This window comes from Stegostoma tigrinum, chromosome 32 (genome assembly GCF_030684315.1).
Source record: "Stegostoma tigrinum isolate sSteTig4 chromosome 32, sSteTig4.hap1, whole genome shotgun sequence".
NCBI lineage: Eukaryota > Metazoa > Chordata > Chondrichthyes > Orectolobiformes > Stegostomatidae > Stegostoma > Stegostoma tigrinum.
The window spans coordinates 32,853,896-32,866,467 of NC_081385.1; the positions used below are offsets into that span (position 1 = coordinate 32,853,896).

The window sequence follows — 12,572 nt, forward strand, 5'->3', positions numbered from 1 at the left end:
TAAGTAAACAGACTGTTTGCCAGGTTTTTGACATTAACATCAGTTTCCTGAACACAGGTTAATTTTAGAACTTGCTTTATGCAAGCACGCAGCAACTCTGCCCAATTATATCAAATTCACTTCTGACAAAATCTTATTTATTTCAACCAAGGGAAGGGGAATCAATCCATCTCTGCAGGCAGATACCAAAAACCTACTGTATCAACATAAATGCTGACATGGCAATGCCAACCTTGTTATCACCACTCACTGAGCAGGGTGATGCGCTTTAGTGATCATTGTCACAAATACCATAGTTCACAGCAGATAGCTATTGGTACTAGAAGAACATCAAAATCAGAAGTAATAGAGGATAAATATCACACAATTAAAGCATGAGTATGCAAACTCAAGAAATGTGTGCAAAATCAACTTTGTGATATGCTGATGAAAATTTGGTAAATGAGAAACAGGAACACAGACAACAAGCTGACAAGAAGATAAACTACAAAGTCTGAACTTGAAGATTAAACACGTAATTTAAATTAAAAGCTCCTTAAATTTAAGCATACATAAGTCCCACCATGTTTATTAAGGATTAAATGACAAGAACAGCTGGGGTATACATGACTTATCAACCCAAACAGAAGACTGAAGAGTGATCTAGTAGAGGCGTTTGTTTGATCAGTTCCTTTTAACATGCTGGATATAAAGAAACCATTTCCTCAGGTTGAAGAAACAAGTACAATGGATCAGACTTTAAAAATTAGAGCCTGTCAGTTCAGCAGCAAAATCAAGAATCACATTTTTTAGGCAAAATTTAGCAAAAAAGTAGAATGTTACCATTCAAAAGGCCAGGATGGAAGGACCAAATGGAGCATTCAATACGGAGTTGAACTGATTTTCTTCAGGCAAGAATATCAGGTGAAATTCAGCTTGTCTGGACAAATAAGGCACAGACCAGCCTAGTCTATGTGAACACTAGAACAATGAGGCTGAATGATCTTCTTCTATTCCTAATATTCCGAGCTCAATTAGCACGAGGGAGAAAGTTGCATCCCCAGCATCAAGGCTGGGAGGCATGATCACTGAGTGGATCAGAGTTCTATTAATAGAATGGTCACAATGACACTAGATCCACACATGATGTTTATCAGAGAACTTGCAATGAAGTGAAAGACTTATCTCACTAACAGGTGAAAGACCCATCACCAAATACTGAAGGAAGATGGGGTAGAGACTGCCAAAACCAGATTTGGTAAACAAATTGTTATCACGTAGAAGTATCTGGGAACACATTAGGTACAGATTCTTATAACAGGAGAAGAGTCAAGAGTCAAAAGCCTGCTATATTTCTAAAACATAAAACATCCTTGTTGGATCAAAAGATTGTCTAGAAAGTAGTATCATTCATTGGTAGCTCATGTACTAGTCTTTGAGTCAATAACTTGTATTTTCTTCAAGTACCATATCCTTATACAGCCAATGATCTAGTAATTACTTAAAATATTTTCTGCTGCTAAAAATCCTTCGCTCAAAAGTTTGGCAGGCACCAACACCAAGAAAGAATTGAAGATAAAATCTACAATGGGCAATACACGTTTATAAGAAAACCTGAAGATCGGGAGAACAAACTATTCAAAACAGTTCAAGTCATTCAAAAGGGTTCTGAGGAAGGGTCACCAGACCTGAAACGTTAACTCTGATTTCTCTCCATAGATGCTGCCAGACCTGCTGAGCTTTTGTAGTATTTTCTAAATATTAGGTGAAATTCAGCTCATTTTTGTATTCAAAATGGTCATGCTGCTTCTGTAATCCATAAGCTGGAGTCTCCCACAATCAAACAGACAGCACTTAGGACAATACGAAAATTCATGGCTTACAAAGTGTTCAGAAGACTTGTTGCTAATGTAACGTAACTGACGCCTCAGTAAACAGTCTAGGTAACAGCTTAAAAGTGGAGTTGTCCGAAATGTAACCAAAGATTAGGTAACTCAGTGCATAAAATGCAATGCAGGATTTAGGCGTATTGAAGGAATGCAGACATTTCTCCCTCTCTCAGTGATTAGAGAGGAGGAAGTGGCTAATTATTTGGATCAACTATGAGCATTAATTTGAAAGGATGAATTTTAAACAGCCTACTATTGAAATTGCTTTCATTTTACAAAGTTAAGAAAAACAACTAAATTAAATGCAGAGAAATTTACAAAGAAGTTCAATGATTCAGTTTAATTCATAAGAGAGAGCGTGAAGAATGGAGCATCGCATGGATTAGACAGCAATGGTCCTGTCACTTGTCTTTTCACATCTCGCTGCAAACTCTTAAAGTAGAAGCAGTAACTATCAGAAAGCCAAGATAATAAAATGTGAGGCTGGATGAACACAGCAGGCCAAGCAGCATCTCAGGAGCTTTTGTGCTCCTGAGATGCTGCTTGGCCTGCTGTGTTCATCCAGCCTCACATTTTATTATCTTGGAATTCTCCAGCGTCTGCAGTTCCCATTATCTCTGATACTATCAGAAAGCACCCACTAGCACCTACAAACTCACAACTGCTCACTTGTGAGGATTGCTAGAAGTTTCTGAGCCACCTTCTTATATTCAAAAACATCTTCTGGATGGTGGCCAGAAAGATCTGTCTCTGACCTCTCAAGCGGTAGCGCACGTGAGGAGGCAAGTGGCAGAGTACATGGAAAAACCAGTTGCAGAGCACATGGGAAAACCAACAGGGTCGAGAATGGACCTGATCACAAAAAAGCTTCATTGTGGCATGTACAACGTGGTGTCACTATCATCCACACCAGAACTTTGTACAGGTATTGTCACCATTGCTACAAAAATGGGATGTAAAGAGGCTGCAGAGAGGTTGATAACCATCGAGCAACTTTGGAACTGCAGTTTGCTGAGATTCTTCCTGATGGAGTAGGTCCTGTCTGGGAGGGGTGCACAATGACTGCCATTTAACAACCAGCTCCTGGATCTGATCATGTTACCACAGGCAGGGGATGCCATGCACTTACCAAGCAAACCAGAGTGTAGAGAAACTAAAAGAAAAGGGCTCACTCTTTAATTTAGCCAGTGCCTCTGATTCACAGTGCAAGGATGATGTTGCTTCCAGATCCTTTTTCTTTGCTGGGGTGGAAACAGCACCATGCTCCAGCTCTTTCAGCACACACAAGCAAACCCAGCAGCAAGAACCTTGAGGCTCCTCCCACAAAGAGATTGTTCAAATGGCTCCCACGAACTGCAGTGAAAACCATTGTTAACAGTTCCAAGCTACACAGTATTATGGACTCAACAAATTTAACACAGATCAACTTAAAAATTAATAAAATATACCTTGATTTCTTCTTCTAAAAAATAAAATCAAAATATCAGTGGTCATTCATGTAAATTAGTCTTTGATTAAGTACCTTGTGCATTAAATGCTACTGCATGATTATATACAACCTTTCGCCAATCTGTTTTCTGTCTGTGCCACTAGGACAAGATGATAATGGGGCAAGGCACACACAAAACAGCAAATCCATGATGTGTACAGCAGGAGTTATTACACAGAGATGGAGCCTTCCCTGAAGTTTGTTTTTCCTATCAGGACATTTATGAGGGTCGGATTCCCTTTCCGACATTCCCCCTGAGCAGCCTGTATTAGATCGTCCATTTGATCTTCATTTTCCCGGTTCAGTAGAAAGCCTTTACCGCCATATCCCTCAGCAACTACATGATAATCTGTGGAGCAAAGACATATCAAAGTCATTGTCCTTCCAAATGCTAAGAATGCTTGCAGCAACTGGGGCTAATAGTGGTCTCCATGACTGCTGTTAGCCCCATGGAACTATATGGCAAGAGGATTGGACTTTATCCTCTCAAATATTCCCTTACCGAGTGAGCTCCTTGAAACCAGTCGGAAGGACACAAGGTCCAGACAGTCACCTCTGATTTGAGCAATTGGTACCTTTAATGGTTTCCTTCCCTTCACTCAGGAACTTACCAGGTTTGTTAGCAGAAGTTAAGCAAAAGCTGTTAATTTCCAAGTTAACACTGGAGTAACTGAATAGCACGAACAAAAGTTGTTAAATTCTATGTGCCATCCTACAGCTCAGCTCAAAAACACACCATGTGATATGGAAGAATCCGGGGTCAGTTCCAGAGCTGTGCCATTTAGCTGACGTATAGGGAGGGTGTAGGGTGGCTACACCTCTAACAAATCCCTTAGGCTCAAAACATATCCTTAATACTGCATCTGTTCACTCAGCAAACCAGAGGAAAGCTAAGTTACGATAGTCTCCAGAGGGAAACTGCCTATTGACACTGTCTAAACTCTCATGTGTAGAATGGGTACTTGGGTCCCTAAGATGATGGTTGTCATTTATGGAACTGGATCTCAGTGAAAATAGGCTTAAAGAGCAGAGTGAAGTTAAAAAGCAGAGCCAAGATTTTGCTTTTTATACACAACCATTAGCACTTGTCTGTTTAGTCAAACTGGCTGTGTCAGCAGTTAGACAGCTTGCAAATTATTAAACAACCATGTGCTTTTCACATGGAATTGAATACAATGTGAAGCAAACTCCTTCCTCTCTTCTATGTGTCTGCCTGTTATCAATATGAAAACATAAGGGGTGCTTGGACAAGCTTAATAAGACAGAATAGGTATATTTTCAGTGTGAAGCTGGCTGAACACTGCAGGCCAAGCAGCATCTCAGAAGGGCTGCTTGGCCTGCTGGGTTCATCCAGCTTCACACTTTATTATCTTGAATTCTCCAGCATCTGCAGTTCCCATTATCGCAGGTATATTTTCAGTTCTGTATTACCACAGTTGAAGATCCAGCACTTACCAGTGTATGCCAGGCCACAGGCCACATTGCTGCCCAACAAAGGAACCTGCTCTCGGGAAATCTGGCTCCAGCCAGCATCATTGCCGACCAAGGCGATTACAGGAGTCTGAAAGAATACACACCAGTAATGAGGGAGAAAATTAATTTTACATGCATCCCCTCAGGTACTAGGAAGAGTTACAGAGTGATAAAGGTAGCAAGACTAACCTCAGTAAAGATAGAGGCAGCAACACAGGATCAGTTTCTTTTTAAAATTCACCTGCGGAACATGGGTATTGCTGACTGTCCCTAGTTACTCTTGAGAAGGTGATGGTGAACTGCCTTCTTAAAATGTGCAGTACATGTGTTGTGGGTTGATCCACATTGCTCGTCAGGAATTCTAGGATTTTGACCCAGCGACAGCAAGTGAACAGTGATATGTTTCCAAGTCAGGATGGTGAGTGGGTCTCTTTTGTACTGATCTATTGCGCTTCCCCATCACTGACAATGGGAATATTTATAGAGCCACCTCCACTAGTGAGTTGTTTAATTATCCATCACCATTCACAACTGGATGAGAATGACTACAGAGCTTGGATCTGAGTGGCTGGTTGTGGAATTGCTTATCTATCTATCACTTGCTGCTTATGCTGTTTGGCATGCAAGTAGTCTTGATTGGTAGCTTCATCAGGTTGACACCTCATTTGTAGGTATGCCGAGTGCTGCTCCTGTTTGCCCTCCTGCATGTTCATTGAACCAGGGAAGATCCCCTGGCTTGACAGTAGTGGTTGAGTGGTGATATGCAAGGCCATGAGACTGCAGATTGTGCTGGAGTACAATTTTGCTGCTGTTGAAGGTCCACAGCACCTCATGGATGCCCAGTTTTGGGTTGCTAGATCTGCCTGAAGTTTGTCCCATTTATCATGGTGATAGTGCCACAAAACACAATGGAGGGTATTCTAAATACGATGGTAGGACTTTGTCTCCAAAAGGACTGTGAGGTCGTCACTCTTACCGGTACTGTCATGGACAGATGCATCTGCTGAGATACAGTGGTAAGGATGATCCCTTGCTCTCTGGCCAACATCTGTGTCTCCGGCTTGCTACAGTGTTCCAGTGAAGCCCAGCGCAAGCTGGAGGAACAACACCTTACTTTCTGCCTGGGGACCCCTACAGCCCTCCAGACTCAATATTGAGTTCAATAATTTTAGGGCCTAAACTCTGCCATGTCCCAGCCCCCTATCCCACACACCAGGCCTTGTTACCACATAGCCTGCCATTACACATCCCCTGTTGTTAGTCACTAACAGTCCCCATTAACAACTATTCACCCTCACAGTCTGACCATTACCTACTCCTTTGTCTGTCCAACTGTCTTTCTCTCTCTTTGGGCTCTATCCTATCGCTTACTCCCCACCCCACCCACCTTCCTAATTTCTGCATCTAAACTAACGTTTTCCCAGCCACGATCAGTTCTGAGGAAGGATCACTGGACCCGAAACGTTAACTCTGTTTTCTCCTTCACAGGTGCTACCAGACCTGCTGTGCTTTTCCAGCAACTTTGTTTTTGTTGTTGTTGTTCTTGTAGGTAAGGTTGACGTCAAGTATGTTCTTCCCTCTTGTTGGTTCCCTAACCACTGCTGTAGGCCCAGAATAGCAGCCCTGTCCTTTAGGACCTGACCAGCTTGATCAGTGGTGCTGCTGCTGAGCCATTCTTGGTGGTGGACGTTGAAATCCCCCATCCAGAGTACTTTTTGTGCACGTTACCCTCAGCGTTTCAACCAAGTGCTGTTTAACATGGAGGAGCACTGATTCAGCAGCTGAGGGAGGATGGTATGTGGTAATTAGCAGGAGGTTTCCTTGCTCATGTTTAAATTGAAGTCATGAAATTTCATTTCATGGGGTCTAGAGTCAATGTTGAGGACTCCCAGGGAACTCCCTCCCAAATGTCCACCCACTCTGCTGGGTCTGACCTGCAGGTGGGACATGACATGTCTAGAGACGGTGAAGCTGGTGTCTGGGACATTTTCTGTAAGGCATAACGAGTACAACTAGGTCAAGTTGTGGCTTGACTAGTCTGAGAGACAGCTCTGCCAGTTTTTGCTCTGGACCTTAACAGGAGGACCCTGTAGAATCGATAGGGCTGTTTCAGCCACTGCCTTTTCCAGGTGATCCACCCAGTTTCATTTCTTTGTTGAGACTTCATAGTGATTGACACAACCGAGTGGCTTACCACATATCTGTTCGGAGGGCAGTTGAGAGTCAACCACATTGCTATGGCTGGGAAGGACCGTCCTTCCCAAAACAACATTAATGAACAGGATAGGTTTTTCTAATATTCGATAATGGTTTCATGGTCATAGCAGATTCTTAATTTCAATTTTTTTAAAAAAATCTCCCAGGTTCATAGAACATTAGGTGAGTTACAGGATTAAAAGGTCTAGTGAAAATGCCATTAGGCCATTGCCAACCCCGCATGTTATCTGAATATTTAATTCATGCTTTGCTCCTTTCATAAGAAAATTGTCTCTACTTGTTTGAAAATACATCAGACCAAATTCCTGTATTCCTAAATGACCTTAGTGAACTACAGCACACTCTACACTGGTTGGTCCATACCTATAACTCTACAAATGGGGAGTTATTAATCTGATCACAAATCTGTCTGAAGGCATTGCACTGAAGGCTAGGCTCACCTCAAGGTCCAGCCACAATAACAAGTTGCAATTGTATTATGTCCCCATCACAAAAAAATGACCGTGCAGAACGAAACATTAGCAAATGACTAGGTAAGAGCAGGTAGGAACATGTAGGACCACTACTCACTCACCTGAGGTTGCCATGTGGCACAAGAAACCTAGACTACTTCCACTAGAAAAGCAATTGTGGAGAAGGATTGCTTTCATAAAGGGCAGCAGCAGGATGGGTTGACCAACCCAAATTCCTGTTCAATCAAGACATCTGTAGACTGCTGAGACATCTCCTGATAGCAGTGAACCTTTCATTGTAGTTAGCAACAAGAAAGTACTAAAATATTAATAATTGCCCATTTAACATTAGCAGAGAGGTGTAACACATACCTTGTGACGTTCGAATGTGTCAAATTCAGCAATGCTGTAGCCAAGGGATCCATCGCCATAAACAATCCAAACCTAGATATCAAATAAAACGCAGTGAGTCTGAACTCTGACCAACACTACAGCAATATCTCACTTCAGGATTCCCACAAGCACACATTTTTAACTTTAAAAAAAATGAGTTTGTGTTTCAAATTTGTGAATGTTTCTGAATTTCTGAAAGTGCTGGGACACACTTGAGGAACTCAGCAATCTCTAGCCAGGAACAAGAGGTCGTATGTGCAGTAAGGATTTCAGTTTCCCGTCAGAATTGTAAAGTACAGCCACCTCACAGTTCAGTGCTGCGTGTTAAGATTTCTTTCTCCAACAGTTCCAGTTTATTTGCTGCTGGCGTTTGCAGGAGATGCAAGTTGCTAAACTGAAGGTGAGGGATATGGGACAGCTGAATCTTGGCCAACAGCAACTGAAAGAAAATGCCTGAATTTAAACCAATTGATCACTCAAATAATCAATTCCAGAGGGAGTGGGTTCAATGGTTAGCACTGCTGCCTCACAGTGCCAGGCACCCAGGTTCAATTCCAGCCTCGGATGACTGTCAGTATGGAGTTTCACGTTCTCCCTGTGACTGTGTGGGTTTTCCCTGGGTGTTCCGGTTTCCTACCACAGACTAAAGATGTGCAGGTTAAGTGGATTGGCCATGCTAAATTGCCCTTAAGGACCAAAAATGTGCAGGCTCGGTGGATTAGCCATGTGGAATGCAGGAATAGGGTAAGGCTTGGGTTTGGATGGGATGCTCCTTGGACCCAACGGAACAAATGGCCTGCTTCCACACTGTAAGGATTGTATGAAATTAATAGTGAGGGAAAGATCGGATATGAAATAGAGCAGTAACGGAAATACAAGAACAAACAGAAATTAAAAATCCTCGCCCCATAGTCTAACATCTGCCAGCGTGAGCACCTATTGTTTACCTCCTGGATTGGGTGCGTGTACATTTTGTTGGGTCTAAAAACTACCTCCTTATGCTGTGAATCCCCACTGCCTGATTTTCTGCAGCAATTTTTAATTATGACAAAAGCAGCAATTTCTTGAACCTCGCAACAAGATTGCAGATGAGCTCCCACTGACTGGTACAAATTTGTGATGATTTGTAACTCATAGCACTGCTCCTTCCTGCCATAAATTGCTGGAACTTCATTTCTGTGGCAATAACACTGTGCATTGCAAACTCTGCATCAGCTTCCCTGAAAATTATGGAATAACAGATCTTAATTCTGAAGTTAAGAAAGTGGATCCCATCCGTACCACACAGTTGTCAACTACAGTAATCCTTATACTGATTGCGTTTGCCAAACTAAAAGCAATTTACTGGCCCAGTCTCATTACACAACAACAGTGGGGACCCAGGGCTTTGCAACAGGCAATTTCCTAGATCTGATCTGCATCCCTCTCCTGAAATGTTGACACTGAGCAAAGCTTTAAAACAATAGTTGGGTTTAGTTGAACCAGAAATGAAAAGCCAGATGGAGACACACAGCATTAACTGAGCAAAAAACTTAGGCTGGCTGGATTGCTCTCATACATGCTCTCTCAAGTCATCCAAAAATTTTAACTAGGACATTTAAACAACTTGATAAACTCTTTATAATATGCCATAACTTCTCATTATCAGTTCTAGGCCTTGTGCATACAGCTTCTGTAAAGGATCAGGGCAGAAGGTACTGACCTGTGACTCTGGTCTGCAAAGCTTGGCTCCAAGTGCAAATCCACCACCTACTCCGAGTGTGCCAAAAGCTCCTGGGAACAAAAAGACACGAGATGAACAATCTGCTAGAAATGCAGACGCTGCTTACAAACAATTGGGAAAACACAAGATGGATGGAGGTCTTAAATCAGTGTGCATGCTTGGTGTTTGGGTGGGGGTGCAGAGGGAGAGAACAGAACAGCTCAGTTTTTCTTTTCAAGCACAGATGATTATAGGTTCAAGCCTGGGACCAACAGTTGGATTAGGAACATAGGACAACATTCAGTGCAGCAGTGAAGGAGACACGTTCCAATTCAGTCATCAACCTGCTCTCACTACAAATCAACAACTGACCAGTGCTAATTCCAGATTATGAACCTTTATAAAACTGTAAATAAGAGGCAATCACCACCTGGATCGCTGATGTACCAGAGAGGCCATAACTATGCCTTGCTGCCCCAGATGCCAAATAACCTGTATTGTCCTAGCATCAAATAGGTGAAAACACTTTCACTCAACAGCATCATAGTCTGCATTACTGATTACTTCCAATACTACTAACCCTGCCCACTCTACCCCGTCTGATCATATATATTAAGGTTAATATTGAAATGGATACAGGAAATATAACATTATGGTTGCACCATCAAGATTCTGCAGCACGTAACATAAGCAGATGCTCCAGCACACCGCAGACAGACTACTGCAGTAACCCAAGATCATGTCTTTCAGACAAAACATTGAAGTAAAAATAGCCCTGGCACTATTTGAAGAGCACAGTGATCTCGGTATGTTTGCTTATATTTCTAACCAAACTCGCTTTACTAAAAGCGGATTATCTGGTTATTCAATCTTGCTGTGAATGAGACCTTATTATATCAAACTGGTTGGAGCATTTGCTTAATAAAAGCAATTACTATTGAAAAGTGATTCATAGGTTGCAAGGCATATGAGATGTCCTGAGGATGAAGTAAGGTGCTATGTTCTACAATTCATTGCAAAATTAATGCCTGAATAGTTCCAAAATTATAACTTGATTGTAGAATTAACATTCCTTGCCTTCCAAACTTCTCTGAGAAGCACCAACTCGTTGGTACCCCACCCAAGAAAATGTTTCTAAGCATAAAAAGTGATAAAACCACAGAAATGAATTCTAGCCAGCTCTAAACAACATCCACTTTCCACAGGGGATCTGCTAAGCACCACCAGAAACACCATATCTCACCGATACACCCAGTCCCCAGAGGCTCCTTCAACAATTCAGTTTGCACTAACCGGGATCGAGCCATCGGAGAGGGCCTCGGGGTTTCAAGATATAGGCAGCGCTTCCCACAAAGTCACCCCCATCAGTCACTATTATACTGTCTTCTTCCATCAAATGCTCGACACGATGCAGAACTTTCAGTGGATTCAAGTGGGTCATCACTTCCTCCTCTGCTTTTTCACTGAAAGATGAAAAACAAAATTCCATTCCAAAAGCTGTGCCCAAACAATACATACCAGCAGCTCAACATTCATTTTATTCGATGAACCTCTTCTTTAAAAACTTGAAATATTGTCCTCTGTCACAAGTTGATCACACCCACATAGTCAGAGTCATACAGCACGGAAATAGATGCCTCAGTCCCACCAGGCCATACCGAAAAAAATCCCAAACCAAACGAGCCCGACCTGCCTGCTTTTGGCCTATATCCCTCCAAATCTTTCCTACTCCTGTACATACATAAACATCTTTTAAATGTTGTAATTTGTGCCCACAACCACCACTTTCTCTGGAAGTTCATTCAACATGCAACACACCCTCTGTGGAAAAAAATTTATCACTCAGGTCTTTTTTAAAATCTCTCTCCTCTCGCCTTAAGACTGTGTCCCCTAGTTTTGAAATTCCCCATCCCAGGGAAAATACACCCACCATTAATCCTATCCACATCCCTTATGATTTTATAAACTTCAATGGAGGTGACCTCTGAACCTCCTACGCTGCAGTGAAAGAATTCTCAGCATACACAGACTTTCTTTAGAACTCAAACGTTCCATACCTGGTAACATGCTGGTAAATCTCTTCTGAACCTTCTCCAGCTTAATAATATCTTAGACTTTTTTTTAAAAAGTTGTTTAAGGTACATGAGTGTCAGCAGCAAGACCAATATTCTTGTTCATTTCTATTCTTGGGAAGGCGAGGGTGAGCTGCTGCAGCCCATGTTAGGAAGGGACTTTGAGGTTTCTGATCCAGCTGAAGGATGGTTTAAATCCATCCAGAGACTATGACCTATGCTTACGTTATTCGGCAGTACTAAGGAAGAGCTGCAATATCAGCGGTGCCATCTTTTGAATGGATTATTTGAATGGCACCTTACCCAACAGACACTAACCAACATCCCTTCTTACTACAAACTTCCTAATGTTGAACACACACCTCTTGTTGTTTGAACCTTTCATCATACATTATCATTCATTTGCGCATCTGAATTTAACTCCAGAACTCAAGTCTCCAACAATAAAACTCGGCTGCAATTCTAGCCGCTTACTCATTGGTCTGACCTGATCCTTCCCTCGAGGTTTTGACATTCGACATCTGCTGTCTTGATCAAAAAGTACTATTTGTGTGAGAGCCCTGAAAGCAATTAATTGGTCGGCTTGATCTCTGGGTGCCGTTCCGTCATCGCTCAACACAAATGCTCATGCAACACGCTGCAGGGCTCCTCAAGCCTATACCCGAGATTGGAATCCTCAGCTTATTCTTCTCAAAATAAAACTGACCCAGACGATTACAACACAAATTACTACCTTTAACATGCAGGTCAGCTAACAGTTCAGTTCGAGGTCAATTCCACATCCTTACATCTAGTTACTCCATTTGATTTCAAATATTCACAACTGTAGAGTTCTTGTGTCACAGTGGATAGCATCCCTGACTCTGAATTAGAAGCTCAAGGTTTAAGTTCCATGCCACGATTTGA

General features: G+C 42.1%; 1 protein-coding gene across 1 annotated transcript in view; it reads right to left on the reverse strand.

Moving 5' to 3' along the window:
* Positions 1-2,439: 2,439 nt before the first annotated feature.
* ilvbl (ilvB (bacterial acetolactate synthase)-like) overlaps positions 2,440-12,572 on the reverse strand; it is a 36,778-nt gene continuing 26,645 nt past the window's right edge. The window contains exons 11-15 of the mRNA XM_048562440.2: positions 10,888-11,057; positions 9,595-9,665; positions 7,872-7,943; positions 4,813-4,918; positions 2,440-3,706 (exon numbers count right to left, since the gene is read on the reverse strand). Coding sequence (XP_048418397.1) covers positions 3,528-3,706; positions 4,813-4,918; positions 7,872-7,943; positions 9,595-9,665; positions 10,888-11,057 — 598 coding nt within the window. The 3' untranslated portion in view covers positions 2,440-3,527. The remainder of the gene's footprint in view (positions 3,707-4,812; positions 4,919-7,871; positions 7,944-9,594; positions 9,666-10,887; positions 11,058-12,572) is intronic.